Here is a 12327-nt window from a genome sequence, read left to right on the forward strand (position 1 = left end):
CGGGCGAGTAACGATGCGGGGTATTAGTTCAAGGTGACACTACTCAATACTCTTGTGTTCCTTTATGATCTAAAGACTAGAAAGTTGTCACGAATTGAATGCAATTTGAAGGGGAAATTGCTACTAAGAATATTTAGGTCTTTAAAATGTCTGCCATTTTTGGGAGGATTTTTTTTTTTATGTATCGAAAGTACTAGAATAAAAGGACTAAATACAAATGTATGACCTCACTTGTACGTAACAGAATTCCGCTCACAAAAAGTGATTCGTTTTTAAAGGGGGATTGTAAGCAAAATGCCGGCAATGTCGATTTTCAAAAGGTACGTACGAAGCGAGAAGAGGAAACTTGAGCGAGGAAGCGACTGACGGCATGATTTGCCTTGGCGGGCCACGTGAAATGTACAGCAGGTGGCGGCAGTGCAACTAAATAACGAAAAAAACAATAAACGAAGAAGACCCGAAGACTGACGTCATCCGCGCCACAAGGAAGCGGCGAGACGCGCAGGACGGATTTGCTTTCCGCTTAATAAGCAGCTCGACATCATTGATAAGGTAACGATGGATGACGTCACAACACTTGAAGCGTTTCATTGAGTTGGACGTTTTTTAAAGTTTGATGTAGTTGCTGCTCGTGTGTCAGAAAGCAAGAAAAAGGCCAGATCCGCGTCGGCGAACGCGAGCTAGCTTGTTCGTCAGCGTCTCAAATGTCATCACAAGTGCGAAAGTCGTCAATCTTTACGAGGACGAACTTGAACTTGTTTTCATAAAGGCGCCATTTTGGACTTATTCGCGAGTACTCGTACGTACTTTTGCTCATTGCAAAGCCACTGATTTGGAGTAAAGTATTAGTTTATTAAAAGAACAGTGCAGTAACATTAAGAAGATGGCTGCACCAGATTGAGCACGATGCTAGTTTCTAATTTGCATTTCATAAACATATATATATATATATTTAGCACGAGTTTCAACATAAACAGCGTTTGAGCTGAATGGCTTCCAAGTCACGTGACCTGAAACTCCTGGTGGGCCGAAAGTGCCGAACCCGTCTCATGAAATACGTACGCCTCTTGTTTTCCCATTTCCAATATGTTCCATACATTTTGCACTTAAGCGCAATATAACTTAGCTTTTTTAAATCGATAGCTTCCAGTTTATGTGACCTGTTGACCCCAAAGAGTGCAGGACGCTTGACACATTTCCTATTCGACAAAACAAATGAAAATGTGTTTGATTGTATTTGCGCAGAGCCGACTGCGGCGCGAGGGCCGAGTTGCGCACGCCTGGCACTTGGCAGTAGTGTTGTTCCGATACTGGAATCGGCAGAGGCCCCGATACTGCGTTAAAACTGTGGTATCGGTGAGTGCTAGCAAGTGACATGCCGATACCATCCATTGTGACGCTCATAAAGGACTTTGGATGCATCATTTTGTGTCTTGCACGAACATTCGCTGACGTGTTCACTGCATGCCGAGCTAAGACGTCCGATTGGCCCTTGAATGCTCTGAACCAATGGCAGGGCAGCCTTTTCATGTTGAGAAAAACAAAAACTTGGTATCGGCATCGGCCGATATGCAAAGCTGCGTATCGGGGGCCAAAAAACGGTATCGGAACAACACTACTTGGCAGCCTTCCAAGCGTCCAGCGAAACATCGTGATGACGTCGTCACTGACGAGGGTCGCCGATGGCATCGAGTCCGTGTCGGGTTTGTGGAATCGGTTTGTCGCTCGTTCACTCGAACCACTGGAGGGAGAGAGTGTGTTGATTGGTTTTCTGTCTCAGAAGCACAAATCCCTTCATTCTTCATGTTTTGAGCTTTTGCTGTCCTGTAATTACTCATGCAGTCCAGTAGGTGGCAGTAGTGCTGAGACTGTGCAGAAGCGTATCGACAACAATTTCATAAACAAATGACATGATTTATTAGCGCTGGGCGATACGGCTAACAAATGAAATCTTTGCAAGACGATTATGATTTTAATCCATTTTAATCGAATAAACTGCGCAAACATTTATTTAAAGGTTTCATTGATTCAAAAATAACAAATCATTAGCAAGCACTGAACTAATGAATTTGTCGGCCGCCGTAGCCTCAACGTCCTCCTGGCAATTTTCTGCCGTTTTGACGTGATGCGAATTGAGGGGACGCATGGTGGGCGTGTCCTCTTCGCTTTTCCTTTCCAAGCGCCCTTCACGCTGCTTGGAAATCGGAGCGCACGTCATCACGCCACTCGAACCGAAGCATCCTCATCCTCGAGATGACAAAATGTTGTCTTGAAGGAAGCTCGCCAAACGCTAACGTCAGCTCATCCCCAAAAACGCAGCCGTGACGTCATGCGGAGCGATGGCGAGCGGGCGGCGGGGTCACGCCATCGGCCCACAAGTCCCGCTGACGCTGCAGGAGGTGCGAAGCCGCCGCTTGGCGCTCGCTGGCTGTCTTGGCCGTGCTGACGGCGTTTGTGCTTTGGCCTGCAGTTTCCCCTCCTGAGCAGCAGGAGGCAGCAGCGACGGCGCACGCCAGCAGACAATCGCAGGTGACCCCAAAACGCGGCGGCCGCGCTCACCGTGCGTCGGCCACGCTCGCCGTGCGTCGGCCGCGCTCGCCGTGCGGCGGCCGCGCTCGCCGTGCGTCGGCTAAACGTCGGCTTTTCTGTGCGTGCCGGCTGCAGAGCGCGCCGTCGCTGGAGGTCACCATCCAGCGGCGCGACCACGCCAGACACTTCAACATGGCCGGCACGCAGGCGGCGGGGGCGGGGCTTCGCTGCCACATGTGCGCCACCACCTGTCACTCCATGCAGGTGAGGAAACGCTCACACAAACATTTCAAACCCAACTTCAGCTTGATGTCATTTTTTTTTAATGCAAAAATACCAAATCAAGATGAGATGATTCAAATTCTTTCATCTAATAAAGACGATTTTTTGAAATGCGGAATCCTCAGACTTATGGATTTAGTATTCGTAAAGTAGAATTACTCTACATTAAAAGTATATTCTTTGAACTGCAAAATAATCTGGTTCCAAAGAGCATTTCGGCGCTGCTGTATGCAAAAGTTTTTTTTGTTTTGTTTACGTTTTTATGTTTTGAGGATGAAACTGAATGCAGACATCATAATTGTAAAAAAAAAAAAAATTTTTTAAAAGTAATTATACTTTACTAATACTAAACACATAAACCTGAGGATTATGCATTTCAAATAAATAGACATTATTAGACGAATGAATACGTATCACATCATCTTTCTTTGGTCAAAAAATGACATCAATTTGAATTTCGGCTTGAAATATTTCCGAGAGAAACTTTGGATTTTTCATTTGAGTTCCTTTTTAATTTCCTTTTGAGTTTTGTGATTTCAATCGAGTTGGTTTTCAGGGTGGTTGTCTTAGTTAATATTAGTTTGAGTAAAAAGAAAAGAAGAAGCTTAGTTTAAGTTGGTTTCAGTATTAGTTTTCATGTGTATTTCTTGTTTATTATTATTATTATTATTATTTTGGACTTTTACATCCCCAAAGGCTCAACATTCAATTCATTAGCAAAGACTAAAACAAAAGACATTTTTGCTAACATTTTTAGTTTTGTAAACATAAAATGTCATTTCAGTTAGTTTTCCTTTATTTTTTTTTAAGCATTTTTGTTTTTATGTTGTGCGTGCGCGTGTGCGTGTGCGTGGAGATGTTTGTGGCGCACATGAGCGGCTCCGCCCACGTCAGCAAATGGAAGGCGATGACGCGCTCCGTCGGCGTCATCGCGCACACGCTCACAAACAGGTAAGACGCACGCACACACGCACATGCACGCGCACGCTATGTGATGACGACGTGCGCGTGTCCAGCAGACGGCGCCGCTGGTGCGACGCGTGTCAGAGTCACTTCAGCGATGATGTCATCAGCCATCGACGCACCAAACGACACAAAGTGAGCGTTGCACTTTTTTGCTTTCGTTGTTTCGTATTTGTTATCCTGAGGGAATCTTTCAATTCTATTGATATTGTATTGATTATCTTTCAATGTTGATATTTGAGAAAGTCGTGTTGTGTGAGATCATGACGTGCGTGCGTGCGTGCGTGCGTGTGCGCGCAGGAGCGCAAACGTGCTTCGCGGCCGTTCTGCGCGGCGTGCCGCCGGCACGTGAGGTCGCCCAGGAAGTTCGTGGAGCACATGAAGTCCGACCAGCACAAGCGACAGGTCAGAGGTCGTGCGCGTGCGCGCGCGTCGGGAAGCTGACGTGACGCTGGCGTGTGTCCCGGCAGGCGCTCGTGAAGAAGGCTCAGGAGGAGGAGGAGCTTATCACCGTGGACGCCGTCGGCTGCTTTGAGGACGAGCCGCAGCCGCAAGTGGCACCGGAGGCCACGCCCACTCGCTCCACAGGTGAATCGGACGCCCGAAAAGCCAAATCAGCCCATTTTCGCTTTCCAGACCGAAATCGAGTCATAAAACCAGGAATGCATTTTTTTTTTCAAATCTCATGAAATCATAAGAAAATAGCATTTTTGTGTGTGTTTGGCTTTGAACTTGTTGGCATGAATTTAAAAATGTTTTCTTCCATTTTTGAAAGAAAGCTGCACTCATTCCCGATCTTTGCAATTTCTAATGATTGAATGAAAAGAATCAATTCTTTTCATGTCATCCTCGTTGATGTCAATGTTTGTGTGACGTCGTCACAATCCGTAACAAGCCCGACTTTCCAAAATCTGCTTTTGACCAAAAATGACAAAATGCCCGTTTTGTCAATTCCTCATTGCCGCGTGACTTTTTTTCATTTTTTTTTTCGTGTCTTCCACAAAATTTCAACACTTTTGCAATCATTTTCTTCATCTGTTTATTTTTTTTATAACTCTTTATTCCTTCTTTTGAATTTTGAAAAGTGTGTTGTTGTAAAATATATCAAAAAGGCTGAACGTGTTTCATCAGGGTGAAAAAAGTTTTTTGCAAGCAGACAAAAATCATTTAGTATTTTTTGGCTTGAAAACTTGTGGCGCCTTTTGTGTCTTTTTTTTCTTGTGATTTGTTTGAACGTAACGTTGACGTGTCGTCCGCAGGTGACGCAACGACGCGGCCGGACGGACGCGGTAGCGGCGCTCATCCCTTAATCCCGCCTCCTCCTCCTCACGGCTCCGCCTCCTGGGCCGCCCGCTCTCGTCCTTCCTCCGCTTCCACGCAAAGGACGTCAAAAACGGACTCCGGCATCCGCGGAGCGACTTGTTACCGGGAGCAGCTCCAAAAAAACTGGCGCTAGCTCCGCCTCCAACACGTGCGGAATGTAAGTACAAGGTCAAGAGGTCAAAAGTAGAGGTCAGATCAGACAACTTTCATTCCACAAATTGAACAAATACAAACTGCAGTGAGATTTAAAAAAGTGAGTCGGGAAATGTTTGAAAGTCGACACGCGAATGTTTGAGAGCCGTCGAAAGGAATCGACTAGCAAAGGAATCGTCGAGTCGTCGATGGGAGACATTTTCAATTTTCAATTGTCTAAATGTTCTCATTTTAGTCCTCGATGAAAGAAGACGGACGGATTCTTTTCTGTACTGAATCCAGATACCACATTTGCAAACTTGACTTTGGCAAACAATCACTGATTAATAAACAGTCCTTTTTGTTCTACAAATTCATGGCAAATTTAAATGAATCCGATTCGTCCATTAATCGGCAGATTCGTCGATTGTAAAAATAATTGATCGTGACATCTGATCAGCGACTGCTCAGGTGTCACCAGGGAGGACTTTTTTGCTGGTCTTTGTTGCCATGGAAACCACAGGCGCCGTCACGCACGCACGCGAGGGCAAACCACACCTTTTGCCTTGTCAGTGGGAGGAGCTTGACAACAATGAGGCAAAACTGCCAGCAGGTGGCACTGGTGCGCCATTTTCCAGGCGCCAAGTCATCAGCTGACAACATTCAAAAGAAATGAATAAAAACGGATATAAAAAAAGAGATCATTCGAATTCATTTTGAATGTTGGCACTTTTGGTCCATAGCAACTGACTATCCAATCAATTAATCTTGATCAATAAATGTCAAAGTGTCCACATTTTCGGCCTCTCAGTAGGAAAACATTTTTTCTCGTCCTCCATGAAAGCCCAAATTGGCTTGAATCCAAATAGAAAATCTAAATATAGATATATTGTTAGTTTTGCCGTCATCGTCATCATCATCATCATCATCATCATCATCATCATCTTCATCATCATCATCATCATCATGTCTCAGGTGTGACGCCACTGAACATTTTGACCAAACGTCTTAAAGGCGTTTTTTGAGAAAAACTGCGTGCGTGACTTCTCTGGTTGGCGCGCGTGCACGTGCGCGTGTGTTTGCCAAATGTTTGTGCGACGCGTCAAGGACGAGCGCCAATCATGACTTGTATTGATTTGTCCAAAAAGCTGCGGGACGCCAACCTTGGCCATGCGGACATTTTGTGTGTTCTTTTCCACAACTCATTTTTGGAAAGTGCATTTTTGGGGCTGCTGTTTCTTTATCAAATGTTGTTTTGAGCAAAAAAAAAAAAAAAATCATTTGTGGATTATTTTCCATTCGCTTCTTCAAGAAAATATTCAACAAGATTATTTTGCTCCTAATCGCGATTAGGACCATCATTCTTTTTTTTTTGGGGTACAAAACAAGAAAATGTTTAAATGTCCAAAAATAAATGAAGACAAATCCGTTTCTTGAATGAAACCAAATTGATGACATTTGCTATTTATTTCAAATCAAATCAACGATGATGCCAATGTAGTCATTGAAATTGGATGAATTTCGTTCTCCAGCAATCAAATGCTTTTGCTTTTTGCCCTTTGAAATGTTTTCTTTTTCTTTTTTTTTCTGCTCCGACATGTCGAGGTCGCAAATGTCGCAAATGAGCGCCTAACGAGCTCTTTGCTCGTCGTCGTCTCCTTCTCAATCGCCTCTTTTGTCACTGACGAGCCATTAAATCCAAGGACGCGCGTGCGCGCACACTCTTGCGTCCTTCACGCGCGCGCGCGCGCGCCTCCCCACGAACGCGCAGGCGACTTTTCAGGCTGCCATCCGCAACTTGACTTTTTGCTGGATGACAACTTGTGTGTGTGTGTGTGTGTGTGTGTGTGTGTGTGTGTGTGTGTGTGTGTGTGTGTGTGTGTGTGTGTGTGTGTCTTTTGTGAAAGTGCAAATGTGTGTATGCGCGTGTCACGGCGCAGCATACTCGGGAAAGGCCCCCCCCCCTTCCTCCCCCGCAAGGAAGTGACATGTTAGTGAGTGGCAGGCCCCGCCCCCTCACCCCCGTCCCCGGCCCATCCCGGACGCCCCGCGAGGCCGATCGAGCGCTCCCTCGGAGGCTAACCTGCAATTAGCGGCAATTAGCGGCAATTAGCTCGCAGCGCTAACGTGACGTTGACGCTAATCGCCAAGTTTTGACGTCACGTCGCGAGCGCCAAAGCTTACCACACACTGAAAAAAAATGATTTCATGGAATTGGACCTTTTATTTGACAATTTTTTCTGTATTTAAAAAATATTTCATCTCCCAAAAATATGATGAAATCCGTGTAAGTGTCCAAATGAATGGTTTATAGAGCTTGCGTCCAAATTCACAAGGGCGGGTCCGAATGTGTCGGCTGCGTGACGTCACTCCCGGCGCCGACTTCCAAATGAAAGGATTGTCAACGCTGCTTGTCGCGGCCGACAATCCTTTCATTTGTAAATCAGTCGTGCGTGCGTGCGTGCGTCGCGCCGGCAGTGCCGCCACGCAGCCGACAAATTGGGCCTTCGTCGGACCCGCCCTTGTGAATTTGGACGCAGGCTCAGAGGTTGGGCCAACTGCTGGTCACATGACATCCGGACGCCATCTTGTTACCCTGCCGAAACCCAGTTGGCCAAACTCTTGTCTATCGGCGGCTGTGGTCAAATGGCCGCCGCCATACGAAGGAGGCGGAGCCGCGCTGACCGCGTTTCCCGCTCATTCGCCTTCACGGCAAACGAGCGAATCGGGTCACGGCCGCCATCGAGCGACGGACGTGAGGCGGCCGACCAGCAAAACAAAACGAAGCAAGCCAAGAGCACAAGTTGCGTCTCGCCACCTTTTTCGATCTCGCCGAGTTGTTGAACAAACGCAGACGACATTCTTAGCATTGAAAGGAATTCTTACCGGTGGCGTTTTTGCCGCAGCAAGTGGCAACGTAAGATGGCCGCCAGTGGCTTCAACCTGAACCTCGGTGACGGAAAGAAAAGCTGCCGGCATTTCTTTCAAACGGCGTTTCATGCTGAATGTAAACAAAGCGCCGCCATTTTGAACGTTGAACTTACACGAGCGACGTCACGGCAAATGCACGCTTGCGTTCCAAAAGACAAAGTGGGCGTGGCTTGCCGGGCTAGACAAGCTGCGCCCCGTTTTCCATTTCCTGATCGTACAACAGCCGCCAGAGGTATCGGCCGATCCTCAGTGGTATCGGCCATCATTGTGAGTATCGATACCTTGAACTAAGGCCTGCCGATACCAAGCCCATTTTTAAATGAATTCCAACTTTGGATGGTTCATTCTCAATTTTGCATTTTGATGTGAAGTCATCAAAAAAAAAAAATCACAATCAAAAGAAATGTTTTGCTGCTTGTGGTTAATTGACGGATTTCATTTCTTTGCGATTGGTCGCCCGTCAGCAACTTTTCAATGCCAGTCTGCAAATGGACTTGATGTGCACGCGCACGCTGAGTGCTTAATGAATTGACGCCGTCGTAATGGGCTGAACACAATAAACACTCATTAGTCAGGCAAGAAGAAAGCCCCCCCCCCCCAGACAACACCCCCCCCCCCAGACAACACCCCCCCCCCCCTCATTTCGCCGAGGACACAGCTGCTTGCAAACAGATGGACACTTTTAATGTGTGTCACTACGCGCACGCGCACGCACAAAGAGCAGCTGGTGGCGGTTGGTACCTGACACGAGCACCATTCAAGAAACACTTGCGACTCTGTACGCGCGCACGCACGCGCGTGTGTTCCCAAAACAACAACAAAGCAAAAGTGACAAAATGTGTTTGACTTGAATCACTTTACCGGTAAAAGCAAATGAACGGAAAGCGTTAATCAATGAATAAATGAAGCCATTCTTGTGTTTTTGTTTTTGTTTTTGTTTTGACTGCAAGAGGAAGTTTTGCGTTTAAAAAATGGAATCATTGATATTGAATCCAATTGACTTTTCAAGCTTGATATTGATGGATGATTTTTTTCTTTTTCTCATCAATTCTGAAGAAAATAGAATTTTAAAGGCCGAGGTTGTTGTTTTTTTCTCTTTTCTTGTAATTGTTCGCATGAATTTTCAATTATTTTCTTCCATTTATGAAAGACGAGACTTATTGCACTTTAAGACTATTCAGAATCTTTTGATTTTCATCTCATATTTGCTGATGTCAATGTTTGCGTCATTATAACACTTCATGAATAAACTCAATCTTTTAATCAGCGACTGCCTCTGCAAATTGCACATTTATTATTTGTGGCGTTTTTATGGCGATATTTAAGAAGAATTGATGTTCCATAATTAAGCAATATTGGATTGAAGTGAAATTAGAATTGATACCGAGCCCTATTAAGGGGTTTGTTTTATTTATTTCTTTTTCTTTTTTCCCTCACTTGAGAAACTCATTTGCACTCGTGGAAAATAAGCGTGTTTTTTTCTGTAAGAAGCCAATTTTTGTTCCCCAACTTAAGAACAAAACAAACGACTGTGGTGCAAATGTTTGCAAACATTTGCAAACATACTTGTAGGCTAAATGCTAAAAACGTAGCATTTCTCCCCATAATGCGACGTCATGCGGACTTGAAAATGTTTTTGTTACGTTTGAAAATGCAGTAAGCATCAAAACGTTTCTCATTTGTCATTCTTAGGATTGTTTATGATGTCTGCAGCGCAGGATTGCCATTTGGCCTTTTTTTTTTTCCCATGATGCCACGCGCATGCGCAAGTCAAAGCATTTTGCGCGAGTGGCGCTTGTGAGAGGTCAAGTATTCCTCAAGTCCTCATGAGACCATCCAAAGGTCAAAACGTTGAAAAGGGGGAAAAAGAACATTTCCATTTGACACAATGAGACGCCGACAAAAGCTCGCTTCCATCCGCTCGCTTCCCTTTCAGCGCCGGCGCGCACGCAAGGTCGCGTGTGCGCACCTTTTGTGCACGCGCGTGTGTGTACTTAAGGGAGGCGCACGAAATGTTCCTTCCTTTTGCGCCGCCGCTCCAAGTCAGTCGTCTTCATTGGCGCCTTTTGCCACAAGCAACATTTACAGACGCCATCTTGCCTGCGTTGACGACGTGGCAACGCAAGCCGTTCGTTTCAAACCACGATGGATGTCATTCAAAGTTACAAAAAGATTGGGCGATCTGGGGTACGTGCCACGGAGGAGGCGGGACTTCCTGGTTTTCACACATCAGCTTCGTTTCTGTTTCCTGTTCGCCAGTTCTTGCGCTTCCGCCTTTTGTGCCCCTCGGTTGAGCGTTCCCGTCAACGGGTGCGAGTGTGTCTGTCAGTTGTCACAAGCATTTCAGAGAGTTGAGGCGGCCATGGGTGCGAGTGTTGGAACGCGGCCGTGAGTGGCCGGAAACCACGCTGGCATGCGGAAGTCGGTGGCATCTGCCCCGTTACGGCCAATGCCATGGCCACATCCAACATGGCGGACGCGTCAGTTTGTCTGGTGATTCCCGTCTTCCCTTGGACGCTATTTCCAAACGCGGCCTCATGTCGTCACCGCAAATGTTGACGTCCGATGGTTGAAGGATTTTGTGGCCGCTCCACAACGCTTGTGTGATGACGAAGTTACTCGAGCTTTTTGCCTCCTGTCAGGCGGCGGCCATCTTTAAACACCTAAATAAGATGTTTGTCTGTTTTGCACCCACGTTAATTGTCACTTGTCGTCGACCCGTCAATGATGACGACGGCGAGTGCGTCCGTCCGGATGGGGCCGTCTCATGCGAGGCTTCGCATCATCAAGCATTCGCCGAAAGGCGCGAAAGGTGGGCGGAGTCAGAAAATAGTGCGGAAACGTTTCAAGGTGGATGCGGGCGTCCACTGACCTCACCTGACAAATTAAAGGGCAGCACTGAGCTAACCAATCAGCTCCCTGCTGACCCGTGGAGCTTGAGATGGTTCGGGGGGCAGGAAGGGGGGGGGGGGACAGGAGGGGGGGGGGGGGCGAACATCAAACAGCAAAGGTTAAATGACGCGTCCAAAATTGGCCTACCTCGCATGTCACTGGGTTAATGAGGAGGATAATTTCCTTCTTGAATCCCGCTAGGCTGAGAGATTTCAAGCTGGGGGCCCGCGGGGGTCCGAGGGGGCGGGGCTAAACCCAAACATTTGTCTGGAAGCCGTTTTTTGCTCCAATGTTTCTTTTTTTCTTCATCATTTAGTCCTGTTTGATTTCTTTTTGGCACAAGCAAACCATTCATTCCATTTGTAGCATTTGCGTCCTAATCAGTTAATATCGACTTAATTCACCTTCATGAATTTTATTGGAAATATTTAAAAATGGGCTGAATTAAATCAACCCATTACGTCTTTCCATAAATAGTTATTTCATAAATTAGAATAACATTTACGGTGACTGTTTTTTTGTTTACATGAAAATGAATTATAAAAGGCAAACGTGCACATTTAATATGTATTTTAATCAATAATGATCTCGAAAATATGACTATTCTATGATTAACATTTACACATTTAAAGAAATGTGAGTTTTTTTTATCAATACTGAATGATTTGTTTTTGAATGAAAACAAAAACAAATGTATTTTATTCCAGCAATTATTTCATTACAATTGCATTGACTTTAAAAATGCAAAGTAGAATATTATTTTGCCATTAAAAGAAAAATGACACCTACTTTAAACATGTACTTATTTATTGTAATAAGGAATCAATTATTCATGAATTTGTTGTCAATAATGTAAAGCGAAAACATGAAGAAAATCGAAGACGATCAAACAAAAGCCGTCGATGCCTTGCAAATGTTTTGACCGGCGCAAATAATTGATTAGCGTGACATTCATTTATAAAAACAACAATTTCCATTTGACTATGAAAACAAACTTGTCCTTTTTTATTGACTGGCGAGACCAGATGAAAGTTTGTCTCGTCCAAATGATTGAAATGAACCCCAAGTCGTCACATTCAAATGTCTTGAAAGAGCCTGTCCAGAGGAGCTGATGCTAACTTAGCATGCACATGCTAATGTACCGCCAGCGGCTACATTGCCCGCATCACTTTGACGTCACAAGTCAAAATGGCGCTCTTTGATTGATCCCGCTCGGACCCTCAACGCCTTTCAGGCGAATGTCAGCAACAAAGATGTCCGATTGCGACCAATTGC

The 12327-nt window shown here is 45.5% G+C and overlaps 1 protein-coding gene across 4 annotated transcripts; it reads left to right on the forward strand.

Moving 5' to 3' along the window:
- Positions 1 to 360: 360 nt before the first annotated feature.
- On the forward strand, positions 361 to 9427 carry LOC144048630 (uncharacterized). Of its 4 annotated transcripts, none has more exons than XM_077560783.1 (9): positions 361 to 552; positions 2276 to 2399; positions 2471 to 2529; positions 2665 to 2793; positions 3668 to 3762; positions 3828 to 3909; positions 4075 to 4179; positions 4245 to 4362; positions 5034 to 9427. In XM_077560783.1, exons 2-9 carry the CDS (start codon positions 2330 to 2332, stop codon positions 5228 to 5230), a joined length of 855 nt encoding a protein of 284 aa, XP_077416909.1. In that variant the 5' UTR covers positions 361 to 552; positions 2276 to 2329; the 3' UTR covers positions 5231 to 9427. The 4 variants fall into 4 exon arrangements, with proteins under 4 accessions (XP_077416909.1, XP_077416910.1, XP_077416908.1 ...); XM_077560784.1 differs by having other exon boundaries at positions 2320 to 2399; XM_077560782.1 differs by lacking the exon at positions 361 to 552 and having other exon boundaries at positions 579 to 2399.
- The last annotated feature ends 2900 nt before the right edge of the window (positions 9428 to 12327 follow it).

This window comes from Vanacampus margaritifer, chromosome 3, assembly GCF_051991255.1.
Source record: "Vanacampus margaritifer isolate UIUO_Vmar chromosome 3, RoL_Vmar_1.0, whole genome shotgun sequence".
In the NCBI taxonomy this organism is placed as follows: domain Eukaryota; kingdom Metazoa; phylum Chordata; class Actinopteri; order Syngnathiformes; family Syngnathidae; genus Vanacampus; species Vanacampus margaritifer.